The 20,954-nt window shown below is 39.3% G+C and overlaps 1 protein-coding gene and 1 long non-coding RNA gene across 4 annotated transcripts in view; one reads left to right on the top strand and one right to left on the bottom strand.

Annotated features, from left to right (window-relative positions):
- LOC117302129 (vacuolar protein sorting-associated protein 13D-like) overlaps positions 1–20,727 on the bottom strand; it is a 65,674-nt gene extending 44,947 nt beyond the window's left edge. For all 3 annotated transcript variants that reach the window (XM_033785931.1, XM_033785932.1, XM_033785930.1), the window contains exons 1-23: positions 20,632–20,727; positions 19,427–19,608; positions 18,974–19,051; positions 18,117–18,307; positions 16,988–17,077; positions 15,586–15,702; positions 14,769–14,894; positions 14,266–14,313; positions 12,915–13,156; positions 12,123–12,291; positions 11,420–11,521; positions 11,093–11,267; positions 9,937–10,289; positions 9,333–9,496; positions 8,195–8,420; positions 7,698–7,787; positions 7,480–7,579; positions 6,688–6,862; positions 6,181–6,403; positions 5,904–6,028; positions 4,895–5,010; positions 3,885–4,050; positions 3,340–3,509 (exon numbers count right to left, since the gene is read on the bottom strand). In XM_033785931.1, the coding sequence (XP_033641822.1) occupies positions 3,340–3,509; positions 3,885–4,050; positions 4,895–5,010; positions 5,904–6,028; positions 6,181–6,403; positions 6,688–6,862; positions 7,480–7,579; positions 7,698–7,787; positions 8,195–8,420; positions 9,333–9,496; positions 9,937–10,289; positions 11,093–11,267; positions 11,420–11,521; positions 12,123–12,291; positions 12,915–13,156; positions 14,266–14,313; positions 14,769–14,894; positions 15,586–15,702; positions 16,988–17,077; positions 18,117–18,307; positions 18,974–19,051; positions 19,427–19,523 (3,343 nt within the window). In that variant the 5' untranslated portion in view covers positions 19,524–19,608; positions 20,632–20,727. The remainder of the gene's footprint in view (positions 1–3,339; positions 3,510–3,884; positions 4,051–4,894; positions 5,011–5,903; positions 6,029–6,180; positions 6,404–6,687; positions 6,863–7,479; positions 7,580–7,697; positions 7,788–8,194; positions 8,421–9,332; positions 9,497–9,936; positions 10,290–11,092; positions 11,268–11,419; positions 11,522–12,122; positions 12,292–12,914; positions 13,157–14,265; positions 14,314–14,768; positions 14,895–15,585; positions 15,703–16,987; positions 17,078–18,116; positions 18,308–18,973; positions 19,052–19,426; positions 19,609–20,631) is intronic.
- On the top strand, positions 127–1,241 carry LOC117302130. Its single transcript, XR_004520388.1, has 2 exons — positions 127–451; positions 1,001–1,241. It is a non-coding gene; the product is annotated as an uncharacterized LOC117302130 (long non-coding RNA).
- Positions 20,728–20,954: the final 227 nt, after the last annotated feature.

A 20,954-nucleotide genomic window follows, 5' to 3' on the forward strand; every position in this document is an offset into this window, starting at 1 on the left:
ATGAAAATAAAATTGTTTTTTTAAGGGGCGGCGTCTTTATGCTCAAATCGGTCAGGGGCCAATTTCATAGAGCTGCTTAATTGTGTGCTTAAGCAGCTCTATGAAATTGGGCCCGGTGTGGCGGTTTCAGACTTCCGCCGTTTTCAGTTTTCCGGGTGACCAAATACGGTAGCATTACGTCATGCGATGTCTGCGCACAGCGAGCAAAAGTAGTCCATTTTACGTGCCGTATTGAGTAATCCGTCCGTGATACTCTCCGGTTTTGTAGCTGTCATGGCGTCGTCCGTGAGTACATCAAGTGGAGATCGCGTGGATCGTCTCGGAGACTTTGGGGTAAAAACCAGGCAAATAATCCTATATTTAACCAGCGGTATTTATACTGAAGGAGCTTCAGAAAACCAGAAGAGGCTAGTACGTTGCCAATCGAAACGGTACACGTATGATCAGACCAGTAAGTACTCAATAGAATAATTAATAATCCGCCTTGGTTGGTATGTTCCGTACGGTAGTGTTACTGTTTGTTTACCTCATGTACCACCACGCAGTTTAACCCTGTGGTGTGTAGTTTGGGAACTTGTACTTTATAGAGCAATGCTCTATTTCTATGGTACTATTATGCTAGTTACTGACTGTACATGTACTCTGTAGTACTACAGTACTAGAGTAGTGTATAGGATTCGTATAGGCATTTTCTTGTAACGACATTGTATTTTTAGTTTACCAACCAAAAAGTGTATTTTGTTATTTATATGAATACCATGCATACATCGGGGAATATGATTACATGTAAGAAATGTTATTAGAGGGGGAAGGGGAAGAGCAAGTGTCAGGAGAAAGGGGAGGGAAAAAGATGAACAAAGGGGAGGGAGAAGTAGTCAGGGACTTTTACCCTTAGCCAGCAAAATTTGTCAGAATATAAGAGATAAATAAAGAGCTAGCTTGGAGAACCTGCCCAAAGACTTATCTCCATTTTTACATGGTTGTTTATGTTTATTTACAGTTTGCAGAGCAGCTTCTAAATGGCATCCCTCCCTGTGTACTGCGCCACTGCCATGTACGACAATTTCGAGGTTATTTTGGTGCACGATTTGTGTCACTTAAAGGCACTGGACACGTTGGGTAATTGTCACTTGGTGTATCCCAAGTGTTGCGGTGATTAGGAATGATTTGGCCTGGGTTTAATTCAATTTCTCCTGATAAGACAGTCATACTCTTGATGGTCACTGCATAACCAAAAGAGCCTCAGAAAAACATAAAGAAAAGATATCAGTTTTTATCAGACAAAGTTCATGAGAAGTGTTTCTGTCAGAAACTGTGTATTCTAGTTGCAGGTTATTCTTTCTGCGTTGATAATTGCTCCAGATTTTCGGCAATTATATCAAGAATGCTGCCACCACATTTTGAAATGAAATTTTTACGGGTTAGTTTTATGGTATATACATGTACTGTATTTGTATTGTATTCGTGGATTTTTCAATCTATAAAGTTATTATACATATTGTGATAGATCTCATCGAGTAATTGTTTTCTAAAAAACTTTGCTTCCTTAAGGGGTATATGTACTTTTTCCTAACAAAAAACACAATGTCCACAGATTTACATTAAACTTACACAGTTTGAAGATTATGATAGTAGAAAGCTTCCCTGAAAATACTATGTGCTGAGGTGCTGTAGTTTTTGGGAAATGAGTAAAACAATGTCATGAAAATAATTTTCGTCTCATGAGACGAAAATTATTTTAATCATTTACAAACGGATTTTCATGACATTGTTTTACTCATTTCTCAAAAACTACAGCACCTCAGCAAGTAAGATTTGAAGGGAAGCTTTCCACTATCATTATCTTCAAACCCTGTAAGTTTAATGTAAATCTGTGGACATTTTGAAAAAGTACATACATTGTATCTACAATTATAAGTCAATACTGTGTAATTACAGATGTGTTCTTATGTGTGAGTAATAAATCATAAATAAACCTGTGAAAAACATTTTTATTCTGGTTTAGTTTATTTATTTATTACCGTTTTTTATTTGATTTATTTAGTTATTTATTTATTTTTTATTTTATTCTAAATTGTATAGATACAACAAACTCGTGATTTGCCATTTGTTGGAGTGTTTTCTCTGTTTATTTCTTTAAAGGCTGGGTATTTATAAATGTTTGCTTCTGGGCCAAATTCGCATGTAGGGTAGCCGTAAAGTAACACATGCAAAACAAAACTTTATATAATTTTAAAATGAGAAATGGGCTTTGTTTTTTATACAAGCAGTGTGACCTGCTTAAAAGTGTACGCATGAATACATGTAAAGATAGGGCAAGAGAATGTGACTAAACAGAAAAGAATAGTAATAGAACAACTTGGGGGTCACTGAGAGAACAACAGAGGGCGCAAGGGTACTCGCGGCAGTATTTTTGCCTGGCTACGTCACCCGGAAAACTGAACACGCCGGAAAGCTAAAACCGTGTTAGCAACGTATCGAAATTTCCGGCTACGTCACCCGGAAAACTGAAAACGGCGGAAATCTGAAACCGCCACACCGGGTTGGTGTAGTGGTATCTTGCCTTGCCTTCCACCTCTGGGACCTCGGTTCGAATCCCACTGGGGGTAATATATGGATACGGTTTTCAGTCCCTGCATGACTGTGCGGGTTTTCCTGGGAATAATTCTCTGGGGTTTTCCTCCCACCTCTAAAACTGAAACTTCCTTCCTTCTATTCTCTCAATGTGGGGTTCTTAGTTAGTACAGTGATTAAGTTTGCTTATCTGAGAGTCATTGGCTTCACAACCAGAATTAATAAATGAAATATTTTATACCTAAGCCTAAAATTGAAACTTCCTTCCTTGTCTTCAATCCATTGGGTTCTTGGCTAATAAAGTGATTAAGTTCGATTTTTCTCAGAGTCCTTGACTTCACAACCAGAATTAAAAAAATGAAAACAGGCCCATGGCTGTACAAGGAACTATGAGTTCTCACCCAATTACTAATTGGGCAAACCCTCATTCCCTATCATGTATAGAGCATGTGCCTGTGCAATAACTGACTCAGAGTTCTCAATTCCATGTACTGCTACAGGCCTGCCATGATCACGATGACACACCTCATTGAACGTTGAACATTTGATGTTTTATCAGGGGGAAAAAATCATTATGGACTTTCAACTCTGAATTTGTCATTCTATATGTATGTACAAAAAAGTTAATGGTCTGATATGTCGACCCTAGCAGAGTCTTTCTCGAAGGCTAAATGACAACACAACAAACATTAACAAGTAAATTAGTGTAAACAAAAAATAATAGCAATTTAATTTCCCCTGATTTTTAATGGAACACCCCTTTACCTGAAATGGAACCTCCAATAGCTGACAAGGCAGATGCAAGTACTGATGGACTGGAAGAATCCATCATTCTCTCTGCAGGAGAGGCTGGACTCTGAGGAGAGGTGGGTGATTGGAGAGACCTTGGTGTGGTGCGTTCACTGTCCACTATACTGCCACTTGGTAAATGTAAACTACAAACAAGTAGACAAAATTGACAACAAATAATTGTAGACTTTCAGTTTTCTGTAAATTCATAACTTTCAAGAAACTTACCTTATAGGGATGGTTCATCATTGGTAATGGAAGAGTCCATTCATTATAGTAGGGATGGTACATGAAAGCTTACAGGAAGAGTCCATTCATTACATTAGGGGTGGTACATGACAGTACACCAGAAGAGTCCATTAATTCTAGTAGGGTTGGTACATGAAAGTTTACCGAAACAGTCCATTAATTCCATTTGGAATGGTACACGATAGTTTACCGGAAGAATCCATTCATTTCAGTAGGGTTGGTACATGATAGCTTACTGGAAGAGTCCATTAATTCTAGTACGGGTGGCTAACCTGAGGTCACGATGTGATGCTAAGAGTAGCTCAAACTCAGGTCCAAACTGCTGGAGTGCGTCGATGAGTAAGAGTCCATGAACGGTTAACGAGATTGATGTGTTGTATGGTTGCTTACCAAGGTTTGCCTTGACGCCGTAAACCTGGCATTCTGCGATACAACGACCTGAAATCAAATCAAAGCCAAGTTTGAATCATTTATATGTGACAAGCTAAATAAGCCGTTTGTCGGAATTATCATATGGGCAAACAAGAAAAGCGAGGCAACAGTGATATTTAAAAAAAAAAATGTTTGTGTAAATTTAAATGAAACAGCGCATGGTGGGAGTATTTGGTGAGGTTTGCCGTACAAAATGTGTAGATCTCTTTTGAGTAGCGTTGGTTCTGAAACCACTGTTCGTTTCAGAACCAGTGCTACTCAAAAGAGATTAACACATGGTGCTTCCGCAACCTTCACCTGAATTATTATTTTTTTCTTTTTATATATTGACTGCTCCCTTCCTGAAAAGTTTCATCAAAATCAGACAGGGGTTTAAATTTAGCATTGAAAGAAAGGACTAAAATAACATTTCAGAGAAATAGTTTGAAAACAAATTTCTTAAAGGCAGTGGACACTATTGGTAATTACTCAAAATAATTATTAGCACAAAACCTTCCTTGGTAACGAGTAATGGGGAGAGGTTGATGGTATAAAACATTGTGAGAAACGGCTCCCTCTGAAGTGCCATAGTTTTCGAGAAAGAAGTAATTTTCCACGAATTTGATATCAAGACCTCAAGTTTAGAACTTGAGGTCACGAAATCAACCATCTAAACGCACACAACTTCGTGTGACAAGGGTGTTTTTTCTTTCATTATTATCTCGCAAGTTCGACGACCCATTGAGCTCAAATTTTCACAGGTTTGTTATTTTATGCATATGTTAAGACACACTAACTGTGAGGGCTAGTCTTTGACAATTACCAATAGTGTCCACTGCTGTTAATCTGCCATCTAAAGAATAATACTTACCTCTACTCTCAACACTGAGTGACAACTGATCCACGGAGAATTGCATCTCCAGTAGTTTGGATTCTTCAAGAAGAGCTTGGGTTCGCTGTGTGAATGTTGCCTCCATCTCAGATAAACTAGGAGACCAACAAAAGCTTATATTAACCACTTCACATACATACATACATACTGTATAGGGCATTTATATAGCGCCACTACGTCAAGAACGCAGCGCATTAGATAGGGTATAGAGAATGTTTGATACACTTCTTAAATGTTCGAAGAGAGTCGGATTTCCTGATTGAGGTGGAGAGTGCATTCCAGGTGTGTGGAGCAAAATGTGAGAATGTGCGACTTGAGGCCGACTTAAGAAGCTTGATTGAGTTAGGTTCCATGAAGCGAGTAGTGTCAGATGCTGAGCGTAGACTTGAGCAGCCAGGCCGATGGAGAGATAGGCAAGAGGTAAAATAGCCAGGAGCTGTGTTGTTAAGGCATTTATACACATAAACCAAGATCTTGAAGGTTATCCTCTCCCTAATCGGCAGCCAGTGACGATCTTGTAAGTATGGTGTGGCGTGGTCATGCTTTTGGGCACGACAGACAAGACACCAGGCCCCAGTTTCGTCGAGCTGCTTTAAGCAGTTGTCTGCTTAGCAGAAATTAGCAGGATACCAGTCACAAACTGTACATTATATCACTAAAACCTAAATTGACTACTTAACACCAATGCTCATTTCTTAAAACTGATTAAGCAGAAATATTGCTTAACAGTTTTCTGCTTAGCAGAAATGAGCAGGATACCAGTCACAAATTGTACACATGACATGGTAGGTTTGCTGGTAACGTTAGTATGGTAAGCAAAGTTTTGTTGTGCTTAGCTACTTGTTTATGCTTTAGCAGCTCTATGAAATTGGGTCCAGGGCCATGTTAACACACCAATTTTCAAGAACACACAGTGGGTGAGGGACTCTCCAAACACACATTCAAACATCTGTGTATGGGTTTGGCCGTCAAACAAACATGTCTGTACCTTGTAGTGTGTGTACGATTTACATCAGTGAGGTCATAGGTCACAGGGGCTCCTGGTGCGGCTGGTGACGAAGCGCCCTCGCTTGGTCCCGTCATGAGCTTCAGGCAGATGTTCAAAGCCTGGATCTATAAAAAGAAAGTTGTGATATTTTCATTTCCAAAATTTCGTTTTTTTTTTTTTTTTTGGGGGGGGGGGGACCTTAACGTGCTAAAAATGCAATGACAAATGCTGCGATTGGGACACAGCTCTAGCGCCCTCGCATGACTCTATTGATTACCTTCTGTTCGTTGATATGTATAGCCAAGCTTGGCAGGTTCCCCGATATCATAGCGCTGGGCCATTGGGGGTCAGTGGTAAACATCAGACGTCGTTCGACTTTCACTGATATTGTGAACTTCTCAATGACTTGCATGTGGCTGGAACCCTTGGTGTGGGCGGAGCGCCAGTTATCCGTTGCCTTGCCGACGAGAACTTGAAGATCGGACATGTTCAGGTTGTACCTGTTTTAAATTAAATTTTTTCAAGAAGAGTGGACAAATTATACGAATAATCAATGTTTATGAGTGCGATGGTCAGAATAATTTTAGTGGTTAAAAGATTGAAATTGACCTTGAATGTTGTAACAAATAATTTCATGATATCTGAGTAGATTTCTGTCATTTGATTGGATGATAAACCTGTGAGAAGACTAGCCGTCAGGGATGTGGTAGGCTGTTGAAAAATCACATCCCTGCGAGGGGGGCAGAGGGAAGGGGCTGATTTGACCCCAAGAGGTCAGACCTACCTGTCATACATTCGATCTCTCATTGTACCCTCCGTAACTGCACTCCCGAAATCAACAGACTGTAGACCAGACTGAAGCTCATCAAATGATGATGTACTACCAGTCTGGTGAACGGACCCCGAGGGTTCGTTAGGCGGAGTGGATAGTGGGGTTAGAAAGTCATCATCTAGATCACCTGAAAATAAACAAAAATGTAATTTTGAGAAACTTTTAAAATGTTATGGCCGAGTGGACCAGTCTTTAGTTCTGGACCCAATTTCAAAGAGCTGCTTAAGCAGAAAAAAATGCTTAACAGATTTTTACTTAGCAGATTTGAGCAGGTTACCAGTCAAAAATTGAACACCTGATTTGGTACCTTGGCTGGTAACCTTATTCTGGTTAGTGTAAATTGGTTGTGCTCAGCTATTTTTCTGCTTAAGCAGCTCCATGAAAAATTGTGATTGTCAGAGTGTAGGTTCCGTTCCTGGTCACGGCACTTGTGTCCTTGAGCAAGACACTTGACCATAATTGTTTTGTCATTTGTCATTTGTCATCAGGCAAAGATTCAGTGTGTTCTGGGGCCCAGTTCAGTTATTGTTAAAAGAGGGGACATGCCCTGGTGTTCCTCTCAAGGTGTTGTGTTATGGTTGCTTCGTCTCATAAAATCATTTTAATAAGCTCCACTTAATTTGATAATTTGGCACTCGAAGTATCATTTTAAGACAGACATGACAAACAAATATGAATGTACTTCATTATTGTTACTATCATTATAATTATATTTGGGAAGACATGAATGAATTTTGATTTTACCGTCATCAATCAGCGAATCGTCTTGAGCTTTCTTGACCTTGGCGTAGTTTCCCTTCGCTGTGGCACTGGCAAGCTGAAGATGGCCAAAATCTAACACGACCTACAACAACAAAAATAAGTTATAATTTAAACAGATCAGCCACGACACTTCCACAACGGGAAAGTAATGGGAATTACATGCGATTAGAGGTTGTGGATTACATGGGATTAGATCTTACCAGGGTGGCGTCCTTGGAGTGGAAGCTGTCTGGAATAATAATCTGAGGAGCTGAAATATCCAGATGGATGTCCCAGCGACTCACTTGACTCTGAAAATAAACATTGCTAAAATTATTTTTTGCGACATATGGATAAAGATTTACTTACAATACTAAAACGAGAAACATAGAATTAACTGTTGCACACTGCTTACCAGCTTTACACCTATGGTTTAAATGCAAAGAAATGTGATGGCCTGGGCCAATTTCATTAAACTGTTAAGCATCAAATTCTGCTTAGCAACTTTCTTGGCTACGCAAGAATTGACCAAGGTACCAGTCGCAACAATGGAAATTGTATGTTACTCCGACTGGTAAACTGTTTTTGCTTAGGAAAAGTTTTTAATGCCAAGCAAGTTTTTGCGCTTACATGATTTATTAAATTGGGCCCAGACGTTTCTATCCTGGCAGAGTCATTCTAAAAAGCTGTAATTATTAATCGATTAATTTCAACGAACCTGCTGTTCTCCTTCCAGTAGAGTGTCCAGAGTATGCCTCAACTCCTGTTTAGTCTGGTTCTTCAGCTCTTCGTATCTTAACCTTGCAAGTCGGGTTAGCTGGAGCTCTGATGGACGGGATGCTAGACCTTTAGACTTAGCCGCGGGTGAGTTGAAGAAGTCTGAAATTCGTTGCATCGCTGACGGGTTGTAGACCATGTCTAAGGGGCGAGTGATGATCTCCAATCTAGAAAAGTAGAAAAACTTTGTCTTCAGTTATTTGCTCCCCTGGCTTTGCAATGTTTAAAGCCATTATACACTTTTGGTAAACAGTATTGTCCAAGTCCCACACTTCGTGTATCACAACTTATATATAAAATAACAAACCTGAGAAAATTTAGGCTCAATCGGTCATCGGAGTCGGGAGAAAATAACGGGAAAACCCACTCCTGTTTTCACGCGTTTCGCCGTGTCAAGACATGTGTTTAATTCCATAATTCTCGCTATCGAGAATTGATATTGTTCTAATGTTTTCTCAAAAAGTAAAGCATTTCATGGAACAATATTTCAAGAGAAGTCTTTCAACATTATCTTCTGTAAACCCTGTAAATTATTTGTAAATCTGTGAATTTTTTTTTTTTTTCTGTATCGAAAGTGTATAATGGCTCTAAAGGAGATTCGGAACAGCAAGCTTAGCTTGGGGTCAATGGACCTCTGTCATGTTGTTTCGGGCAGTCAAGTTTGCTCAGTGGTTTCTATCCCTGCCTTTCACCTCTGTGGACCCCAGTTCGAGCCCAGACAAGAGCCTTGCATGTGGATTGGGTTTTTCAGTCCCAACCTTGCTGTGTGTGTTTTTTCTATAGGGGTTTTCCTCCCACGTCTAAAACTGAAATTTCTTCATTGTCTTCTCTATAAACAGTTGATGTGACGCTTCCATTAGGATGCTATATAATTCAGATACAGAATATTTACTACATAATGGAGACTGAAGACAATGGGGTCAAAAGGTCTCCACAAACTAATTCTTAAAAGAGAGGGACATTCCACGAACATGTTTCCATTTTTTGACTTCAGCAATGACCACCAATGGCGCAAGGGGTCTATTGTTTAAGCAGCTTTCACGACATTGGACACTGGCAATTATTTGTAAAAGAGTTACCTGCAGTCTGCATTTGCGTTGGGTGGATTTGATTCATAACTCATCTCAAAGATCGTCTCTTCAGATGATTGCCTCTGATAGGCAGCGCTCTGCGCCATGTACGAGACACTGGTCTTAGATAGTATGCCAAAGTGTTGACGAGACTGGGTGCTAGACAAGTCATCCTGTAATATGAAGAAAAAATCAACGAAACTGCTCATCAAATGACTCCTATTTCACAAGGCATATCGTGGCTGAGCAGTCTAGTTCACTGGACCTAAGCTCTGGTGTTGTCAGCAGGAGAGTGTGAGGTCAATACCCAGTCATGACACTTGCGCCCTTGAGCAAGGCACTTCACAGTAATTGCTTCATAAAAAGTTGAGAGATGGTGCATTCTGCTCTAACAGTCAGGCTACAAGTGGATGTCACCCATTCCTACATCCTTAAAACAAAACTGGTGATTTGTTTGTTAAGTCCTTACAGCGTTACAAGGTCTTGCTTAATCAGAAAAAGTTTACCTGCCAAAATGTCATATAATTCAAAGCGTTGTTTCATCATAAGTATCCACAGGACAAGGGGCAACAGTGAACAAAGAAATACTGACGTAAATACGTTTATTATTTACCCGTTTCTGTTGTGGTGATACAAGCACAGGAAACAGAGAGCCCTTAGTCATGACATCACGAACGTACAACGACCCCAGCTTAGCTTTGAACAACATCGAGCTCGTCCGCAGTCGTGACTCCAAACTCATCTTCACTCCGGCGAATTCCAGCTCGATGATCGCGGCTCCGTTATCGGCTGGCCTTTTGGGCGGAGACGGGGACGGAGTGATGTGGGTGGGGCTATTGGAGCTACTGCAGAGCTTAAAGGACCCGCCTTTGAGATTGAAATTGAGGAGGGCGAAGACTTGGTCTCGTTTGAGGAGGGTGCTGTCGGCCATGGGGTCACCGATGACGTCCATCAGCTCTTGTTCATCTTAACATGGGGCAAAATTGATCGGACAAAACAATAGTTAAAGGTGTTACATTCCAACCGCAGCAGTCTTTCTTGAAGGGTAAATAGGGACTTTTCGTTTTTGACGACGGATGGTTCTGCAACGGTAAAGATGACATTTGGCGTCATCTGCGCATGCGTCGGCTTTGAGGACGGTCAATTTCTACGACAGTACTTGGGATGAATCTTCGTTGTGCTGAAAACGACAACGTTTAGCTGAACAACCGTCGCAGAACCATCTGTCGCCGAAAACGAAAAGTCCCTAATGACAACACAACACACATGACCAGGTAACTACATGTAAGTGTTAACTAAGATACCTGTTATCATGTGTTGTGTTTTCCATCAGCTCGTGTTCATCTTAACATGGGCCAAAATTGATCGGAGTAAGTTTTAGCTAAATAAGATGAGGAAAATCTGATGTATGATTTGAAGTTTTACATGGTGGGGTTACAATCAAGTGGGTTTTTTTATTTTATTTTTATTTTTTTGGGGGGGTTAGCAAAATTTCCAGATAAATAACATGAGGAAAATCTGATGCAGGGTTTAACATGTTGATGAGCTGTGGCATTGAACAGAATGTTGAGGTGTTAAAACCACCAGTTATCTTAGCACAAGAACATGGCCTGATTTTATGACTCTGCTTACCATAAACAAAGAATCAACGCTTACAGAAGCAGGGAGTCTTGTGCTATTGTCAGGAGTATTTCTCGGGTTAGCATGGAATTTGTGCTTGTGTTTTGGATCATTTTTCTTTGCATGGGGGTGTCTGAAAATATGTGTACCTATAGGAGGTGGTGACACAGATCTTGTGGCCGTTCCTGTTCCAGTTGAAGCGGTCCCATCTGATTGGTCAGTCCCGGCTGTTCCACCAGAGTACCACCCTCCCCATCCCCAAACCCATCGCTGCATTAAGCCTTCTTGCTGGGAAGGGTCCTGCTCTGGCTTCTTGAAAATCACCTGTGGGAGTAACAACACCAAAAGTAACAGCAACTTCAAATTTGCTGAAAAGACAAACTTGAAGAAGGTTTTCAAAATCCCCACAAAGATGGTGATTTTTAAAGCTTCCTTTTTTTAGATTGATCTGTAATTTATCGAAAGATTCTACTCACCTCACCAGCTGAGATTCTTTTCTCAAGTTGTCTGAACGTAAGTTCCCTGAGAAGTCTCAGCTCGTCAAACTCGAGATCTTTCTCCATCTCGTCCATACAAGCCTGGATCAACAAGAGAAGAAGCAAACAATAAAAGACGATCAGAGCATACTGATGTTGAGTTGTCAAACACCGATTCTTTTTAGAACAAGCACTCATCATCATCATCGCCTGAGGTGTTTATCCCTCATTATGTTTGGAAGGTCCACGATTTCAGCCTCCGTATCTCTACCGATCATGTCGATGAAGTTGAGTGGTCAAGGTGCTCTTTTTGGGCACGGTAGTCTCCAATATAACACGTCAGGTATGACCTGGTCTTTGGCACGACACGAAAGCAGTGACCTGCAAAGCGGACTCTGCGTTGAACCAACACTACTCCAAAGTGTCTTTCAACATTACCACGGTAGCTGTCAGCCACAGTCATAGCTGAATCAGGCTGTGTACAAATTGACGACTTTGGCTACAGCTAGCCCCAGTCATGGCTGAATCGGGCTGTGTACGAAATGACGACTTCGGCTACAGTTATGGCTAGATCAGCGCGTCTGCTTATTCTTCAACATTTGCAGACGTGCTGATCTAGCCGTAGCTGCAGCCTTAGTCGCCATTTCCGACACGGCTTCAAATTTAAGTCTTGCACCACACCGCCTGGGCAATAGTAACATACCTTAGATTCGGAGTCTGGCGTCGATCCTTCAAGAATTGTTGTGTATGCTCCGATGTATCGTTGATTCTTTTGAATTCGTTGTGAGATAAATTGAGGTGATCTTCGTTTATTCCTTTCTCGTATACCGTGTAGTGTGGATGTTATTGCAAAGTTCCACCATTCACTGCAACTGGAAGTAAAATAAATGCACCAACAATTATTAATAATATAATCAAATTTCGGCATTTCATTATTTACCATCACATCAAAACTAAAATAAAAATAAAACTTGTAAAAATATGCATTTTTTTAAAAACAAAACCTAGTTTGAGGATGGACACACGATATTAGCCCCCAGGTATTGGAAGTTGTAAACTAGTTACTGAGCAAAGCTACTACCCTAGAACAGTTCATCTCACTTTGTTAGATTTTGTTTATATACATTTTTTGACTAGAGAAGTAAGTAATATATTGGCAATTTGAATAGATTTGAAATTTGATATATTGAGTTATTACCATACTTAAGATTTATTCTTATTTATACAATCTTGTATTTGTTTTATTTCGAAATAGAAATATGATTTTTGGGGTTGAACAAAGAATTGACTGGAGTGGGATTCGAACCAACGACCTCCGGATTAACGTGCCGGCGCTCTACCAACTGAGCTATCTAGCCCTTTATTGGCGGTGTCCCTATTTTGTCAATATCTTTGTTCGGGGGTGAAATAGAAATATGAAACAAATGTTAATTTTTAATTGAATTGAAATTTGATAAATTAAGTTATTTGATGTTAATTCTCTCATGATACTTACTGCCCCTGTACAGGTACCGCCGGCTTCCACCGGCGACACAACCGAGCTCTCCCGCTTCGTTCAAACTCCCGAGCCAGAGCGATCGTCCCATGGTACTGCTCCTCCGATAGGGACAGAGGTATCTTCTGCAGATTAACGTCGCAGATGAAACGTGGCGTACTACGAGATCTAAGCGGTAAGGGACTCCCGTTACGTCTGAGCTTGGCTTCCGCACTTACTGGCTCGACGAGATAGTCGTGTTGCTGTAAAGATAATAAGATAATTGGTAAATGTTGAATTTTTTTGTGACAATGTAAGTTTGTGGGAAAGATTTATAGGAAGAAACTATAAATAAATACTAAACTTGCGGGTACAACCATGTGTACATCTCTGTTTTGGGAGTAGTGGCTCTGAAAAGAGCCGGTTTGGTCTCCACGTTTCGAACAGTATACTCTGCTCGTCTTCAGGAGAATACTAAACTAGTGGTGGTGGTGGAGCTAAAGTAGCTTTAGTATGAGGTAGATTTAATATGAAATATTGTTACACTGACCACTTTACATTTGTACACCAGTGACTGCTGTGAAAAACAAGATCAAAAGGTGAAATTTTCAGCTGTTAGACAAATATTGTTGTATAAAAACTAACACGTTCAAATGATTGTTGGCCGACCATCGCTTCAAACGATATAGAATTTCATTTTACTATGAAATAAAATAACACCCGGAGAAAAGATTTCACTAGATACTTGAACAGTATGTACTTTCAGTCCAGTAAATTGTTTTTTTAAGTATCTTGGAAATACATTTTGTCATGTCTGCAAATGCTTCAAACATCACTCTTTAATATATATTTGGTTCGCGGTATACACCATGTGTGTATCTACTTGCCAGGTGGAGTTTGTTCTTAGAGAACTGTCTTTCTTTATTCTAATACCGCGGAGTAGATTTATCGGATGTTCGGGAGACTTCTCAGTTCTGAAAAGAACTGTCCTGCTTTTTTAACTACTACTTGGGCAGAAGGTATAGAAAATTGGCTGGGAGTACTACTTTAGCTTATGGGATCATTGTTAACTGCACTACCGCGGACTCAGTTCTTGAATTGGTCTCAACAGTTCGACTAGCTTGCTCTAGTCATCGCCAGGAGACTGGAGAGATAAGAGAGAAGTGGGCTGCTTTTGTAGGGGTTCAGAGGATCCAGTGTGAGTCAATCAACGCTCTTGTTGGTTCTGTGTTACCGCAAACCAAACATATATTGATACGCCACCATGCATTTCTTCAAATCCTATATCAATCTTTAGTGCTTAGATAAAACAGAATGTTGCAGCTTATTTTGTTTTAAGGACTAAGGTTTGTTGCAAATTTGTTTTATTTACCTTTGTTGTGGTTGTGTCAGCCGAAAATTCTCTCTTCTGTAGAGCGTCCTGAATGAAAAAAGGCATGTTTGTGTGGATTATTATATTCTACTTTTAAATTATCTATCTATTTTTTATCTATCTAACCATATGCATTTCATAACAAATGGCTTCAAACGCCTTTCAAAGACCAACTCAACTGATCTAAGGCAATGTTGTTTTTTTTGTGTTTTTTTGGTTTTTTTTGTTTTTTCATTGCCTTTTCTATGGTGTTATAATTTTGTTGATTGTCTCGTTTTGGTGTTTGTCATTGTTTGTTTTTGTCGCTCTTATTGTACAATGTAATTTTGCTGTATTTTGCTTACTCTTTTTAGCTGAACGTTTATAATATGTAAAACACTGTACAGCGTTTTGAGATGTTTTATGTAAGACGCTATATTAAAAATAAATTATTATTATTATATTATTATTAACGTGTTCCTTTAAGTCTGAAGAATACCATGTCTGGTCCATTCCAAGCTCACCTTGAGGTCTTTAATGTTCATGTCACCATAAAGCTGTATATTGGTGTCCCAGTACATGGCAAAGTTCTCCAGTTGAAGAAGTTTGAATTTCGTTGCTCCCTTTTCACCCTGGACAATCTTAGCTTGCTGTTAAAAATAAAGGTTGGTAAGAATTTAAGTAAGTGAAGTGAATGTAACATTGAAAAGTAAGTAGATTATAGTCCATTAAAGAAAATACACTCAAAATTTGTAAATATTATCACAGTCAACCCTCCTACTGTCTGACCATTCAAAACATTCACTGTGGTTTGAAATATACAAATATAATATACAAAATATACAAATCGGCAATATCATGTGGCGAATGCATAACAATAGTCCAAAGTGAACCCTCTGCTGTCTGACCATGCAATATTTAATCCACTGTGGTTTTGAATGATACATGGCTGCTTGCAGTGTAATATCATATGGTGAATGCATCGGTATAGAACACAGTCAACCCTCCTACTGTCTGTTCACTCAAAATCACCAAGTGTGGTTTTGACAGTTAGACGCACTGTGCCAGCCTTCATTATGGAATCATGTGGTGAATGCATCTAAACATAACACAGTCAACCCTCCTACTATCTGACCATTCAATATCACCCAGTGTGGTTTTGACCAATAGACGCACTGTGCCAGCCTGCACTATGTTATCATGTGGTGAAATCATCAACACAGTACACATATAAACTGTTAATTGTGCACAGTTGTGCCATCATACACAGCCCATACAGTTAAAGGGTTTCACATGGTACCAATAGTAGGAGGGTTAAAAGAAGATTACGGAAATACGAACCCAGCTTTCATCGGTACTCTGCGCTGAGAGACTCTTGATTGTGATTCCAAATGCGAAGGTTTCGTTGGGGATGGTCGTAGTGTCCTCATAACGGATATGCACATCTCTGACCTTCAACTGTTACGAATTGAAAAATACAAGTATAAATCACACGGAAAACTGACTGACTTATAGATTAAATTAAGGGGTGGAGCGGGATTTGAACCTGTGACCTCCAGAGAAATCTAGCCCTAAGGGCCAGCACCACTTAGAATGTTTCAACATGTTGAATGATCATGCAGGCTTTAACTTCAAATAATTTGAGTTTATTATTTTTCATTTATATTTTTAAAGGCAGTGGACACTATTGGTAATTACTCAAAATAATTATTAGCACAAAACCTTACTTGGTAACGAGTAATGGGGAGAGGTTGGTTGTATATAAACATTGTGAGAAACTGCTCCCTCAGAAGTGGAGTAGTTTTCGAGAAAGAAGTAATTTTCCACGATTTTGATTTCGAGACCTCAGATTTAGAATTTGAGGTCACGAAATCAAGCATCTGAAAGCACACAACTCTGTGTGACAAGGGTGTTTTTTCTTTCATTGTTATCTCGCAACTTCGACGACCAATTGAGCTCAAATTTTCACAGATTTGTTATTTTATGCATATGTTGAGATACAACAAATTAAGAAGACTAGAAAATTACCAATAGTGTCCAGTGTCTTTAAATGTACAGAAAAAGTTACATTCAAGATCCATCAAATGGTTTTTTTAATAAATTTGAGATAACAATCACATAATCTCAAATTATTTTCAGTACAAGCCTGAATAAAAGCTACTTCAAAAGAAGTTACAAGCATTGGAAAAAAAAATTCTAACGAGACTGTGAAGAGTGGTACACTTGATTGTGTTTCTTACATCGCAACTTACTTTTCAGGGCTCAAAATAACCCACCGCACTAGCAGCAACTGCCGTGGTGCCCTCTGCTCTCGCTGTGGTGCCCTGTGCAATGTGTCTGTACAAATTTCCCTCATAGAGGTGCCTCTAAGGCACTTTATAAAAATTGTTCCCGGATAATTTGCGGAAAAGTTTTCCCGGAGCTAATTTGTTATCCCTCAACAAAATATTGTGCATTCTGTATAAACTCCAGGAAAAGTTTTCAGGAAAGTTCTATGGGCCATTTGTTAATGTTGGTTAAACTGCATGCACTTAGATTGGCTATCTACTTGGAGCCAACAGTTGTTCCCAAACGGTTTCGGGAAAACCCTTCCACAAGTTATCCGGGAAAAGTTTTGATAAGGTGCCTTACCGGGGGGGATCTTGCTATGCCCTTTCAACAGCAAAGTTCAAGGTCCGACTTTTAACCAAGTGGTGCTTTTGGTTGTACTTTTTAAGCCAGGATTCTAATAGCGACCACTTACCTGAATATTCTCCAAGACGTTATAGAACAGAGACGTGGAGTAAGCGTACCAAGATGAACCGCTCTCCGGTGCAGCTTTCTCAAATTTAGCCTGGAAGAAACAAACAGGGCATTTACTGAATTTGTTTACTAGGTAAATACATATATAACTGTGAATTCTGTAAGATCTTCAAATTCATGTTTTTTTATTCTAAAAGTCACTCACGGTAAGGGGCAAAAAAAAAAAAAAATATTAAATGTGAAAATGAAGGTAGAGATCGATATTCCTCTTAAAGGCAGTGGACACTATTGGTAATTACTCAAAATAATTATTGCCATTAAACCTTACTTGGTGACGAGTAATGGGGAGCTGTTGATAGTATAAAACATTGTGGGAAACGGCTCCCTCTGAAGTGCCATATTTTTCGAGAAATAAGTAATTTTCCACGAATTTGATTTCGAGACCTCAGATTTAGAACTTGAGGTTTCGAAATCAACCATCTAAATGCACACAACTTCGTGTGACAAGGGTTATTTTTCTTTCATTATTATCTCGCACCTTCGATGACCGATTGAGCTCAAATTTTCACAGGTTTGTTATTTTATGCATATGTTGAGATACACCAACTGTGAAGGCTAGTCTTTGACAATTACCAATAGTGTCCACTGTCTTTAAAACAATCTAGGTTGTAGGATGGAGGGAAACATGCACCAGGCAAGGTTGAATGTTCTAATTAGAGATTGCTTAGAGCTGGTTACCTGTAAATTGCCTCATCAAGGCACTGAACACCATTGGTAAATACTCAAAATAATTGTTAGCTTAAAAACTTACTTGGTAGCGAGCAATGGAGAGTTGTTGATAGCCCTCTGAAGTAACGTAGTTTTTGAGAAAGAAGCTATTTCTCAGTAAAAAATTTGAATGCGTAAGGTCTCGAAATCAAGCATCTGAAAGCAAACAACTTCGTGTGACAAGGGTGACAAGGGTGTTTTTTCTTCCATTATTCTCTCGCAACTTCGATGACCAATTGAGTTCAATCGTTCACAAGTTTGATATATTTTGTGCACATGTTCAGATACACCAAGTAAGAATTACTAAAGGTGTCCAGTGCCTTTTAAGACAACACTTTGTAAACAACTTTTTGGGGACTTACTTTCCACTGTGACTCTAGAGCTTCAAGTTGTTGTTTCGTGCTCTGCTGCTTAGCCTGGTTTTCCTTCTCTTCATCATATGACGCTTTGACCGCTGGGCCGGCCACAAGGTACAGGCTATCAATGGAGATCACGCATGGCTCACTCTTAATATGACGGACAGGGATTTGCAAAACGATCTTGCCGATAAATCCTGGGTTGAAAAATCAAAAATCAAAGATTAAATCAGCAGAATTTTTAAATTTGCACAGAGGCACGACCTAAAACTCCCAGTGCAAGTCTCAAATTTTGAAACAGACTTCGAAACAGATCTAGATTTTTCAGATGGTTTCAATACCATCCACTGTTATTTTGAATACCCCCAATATGGTATGATGTGTTGAATTCATCTACAGTCAACCCTCCTACTGTCTGACCATTCAATACCATCATCCAATCTGGGATTTAACGATATATTCATAACTATGCCAACCTGCAGCGTGATATCACCTGGTGACTGCATCTACACAATAGACCTTTATGCATAGACATCATCCAGCCGCCATCTTAGAGGTAGAACAGTGACAAAACAATTGAAACGCACAGATTTATATGTGCGGCGCACAGGATTGGCCAATGACCAACATCCTTTTGACCTCTAGGTGAGGGCGCCCTACTGAAATGACGTCATATGCATCTAAGGTCTATACAGAGTCAACCCTCCTACAGTCTGAAACACTTTTGCTCATCAGAATAGGGTGACCAGAAAGTCAACCCTCCAACTATCTGACCATTCACTACCATTTCTAATCAAGAATCTCGGCAGGAGTGACGGGAAACAGTTAATCTTAATCAATTATTTTAAGGAAGCTTTTCTTACCAGCCTTGACTTCTATTGGTAGATCTAGATTTTTCAGAGCGTCTTTTCTCAGGGGGAGATTCTCAAGCTCCACAGCACCTGTCAATTACAAACCAAAAATTGTTTAACAGAAAATTTCTCACAATTTTAATGATAATGTGAAAACTTGTCTTGGATCCAATACACTGATCTATTAGGCTCCGCCTACGGCGGAAGTGTGAGCAAGAACACATAAGCCTCTCCATTGCCATTCTGCACAACTCTGCCGCACGCGCCAAGCATACGCGCACGCATGTCAGACTTTATAGAGTCAGGCTGTTGGCTGTGCAAAGATACTGACAACATAGGGAGACCACCAACATACGGCTAGATAGATCAAGTGGTAGAGGCGGCACATTTAACTATGGAGGTGGTTGGTTCAAATCCTGCTCTAATCACATTTTTCTTTATTCAATCCAAAATGTAAATACTTACCACTGAGTAATCCAATAGACAGTTGGTCCGTGTTTAAATTCTCCACATATTCTCCCACATAGGTATTTAATACCCATGCTGCCAATCCTTCCAACATGTTGCTTGTTCAGTGCTTCTGTCGTTGATCAGTTCATGTTTTGGATAATGATCCAATCTTTATTAGCAAGTCTCATAGCGGCAACCTGTATCAACAATACCAACAAATTCAAACAAAGTTTAGGAACATTGCATAATTTGAAAAATATTAAATTATGTATTACAATTGTATTAAATTCAAATTATACGTGTTAAACCAGATTGCCGTTTGCCGCTCACGAGAGAATCTCGTAACCCTCCGGCCATGCGGTCGTCGAGAGGAGGGTTACGCTATCGCACCTATTCACTTTATAACAAAATACCGCCTCACAGCAAAAATGAAAAAGATTAGAGTAGATTAGATTGATTTGTTGTCCACATTGAAAAACATAGAAACTTGACATCCACTGGCCATTACAAGTATACACAATCAATATCAAAAACTATATAAATTACAAAATAAGTTAAGTTAGATATACAAAGCAACAAAACAAAAGACCTAGTTGCGATAATGTAACCCTCCTGCCGACGGCGGAGCCGCAGGCCGTCGGCAGGAGGGTTACATTATCGCAACTACAAAAGACCCACACACTAAAAGTAAAACAAATGCACCAGCCAAAACAACGCCAACCAGTCACATAGGACATCAAGACAACAACAGGCTGGAAACAAGCCATTTTTAAATAAATTAAATAAAATCACTGAAAATATGCATATATATATAGGTTTTTTTTAAAGTTTAATTAATGAATAAATATTATTAATAATCCTACCCAAGCCAAACTCCCAAGGCCAAGTCTTAGCTATTGCTTATTTTCAAATTATACATGAATTTTCATGAGGCAAGTGAGAATTATTCATGCATACTCAGTATTTATGGAAGTCAACAAATTATCCATTCCAAAAACACTAGTTTTTTCAATTTATGGTCGAGTTGACTCATTGATCCTTCGAAGGATCGATCCCGGGGCGGGGGAGATCCCCACGGCGCAATGTCGACGGTCGGTCCTCATCGCACCGCCGGGGTCGTGCCACGAAGGGTTTCCGGACGACCTCGCCTTGTTTTATTAAGGTCATAACATTGAGGTTATGATCACTATGACCTTTTAATAATTGTATCCATCATTTACCTTCGTTAAAACTAAAGAAACACAAGTTTTCCTCCATAAAACAGCTCTGTTTCTGTAGATAACGGTGATAACGATAATCCTTTTTCCAAATTATGACGAAAGAAGGCTGCCATCTTTTGCCTCATACAAAACATTATTTTTTCGGTATAAAAAGTTGTATCAATCAAATTAAAATAGATATAATTTAAATATTATATAAAAACATTGTAGTAAATTTAGCAATTTTAATAAACATTATATATTCAATATTTTTATTTTAACATAAAAACAATTTTCTTAAAAAATATACATTTCCAATCACTTGTGTTATGCCAGTTACTGTT

The sequence above is a fragment of the Asterias rubens genome, chromosome 18 (assembly GCF_902459465.1).
Source record: "Asterias rubens chromosome 18, eAstRub1.3, whole genome shotgun sequence".
Taxonomy (NCBI): Eukaryota; Metazoa; Echinodermata; class Asteroidea; order Forcipulatida; family Asteriidae; genus Asterias; species Asterias rubens.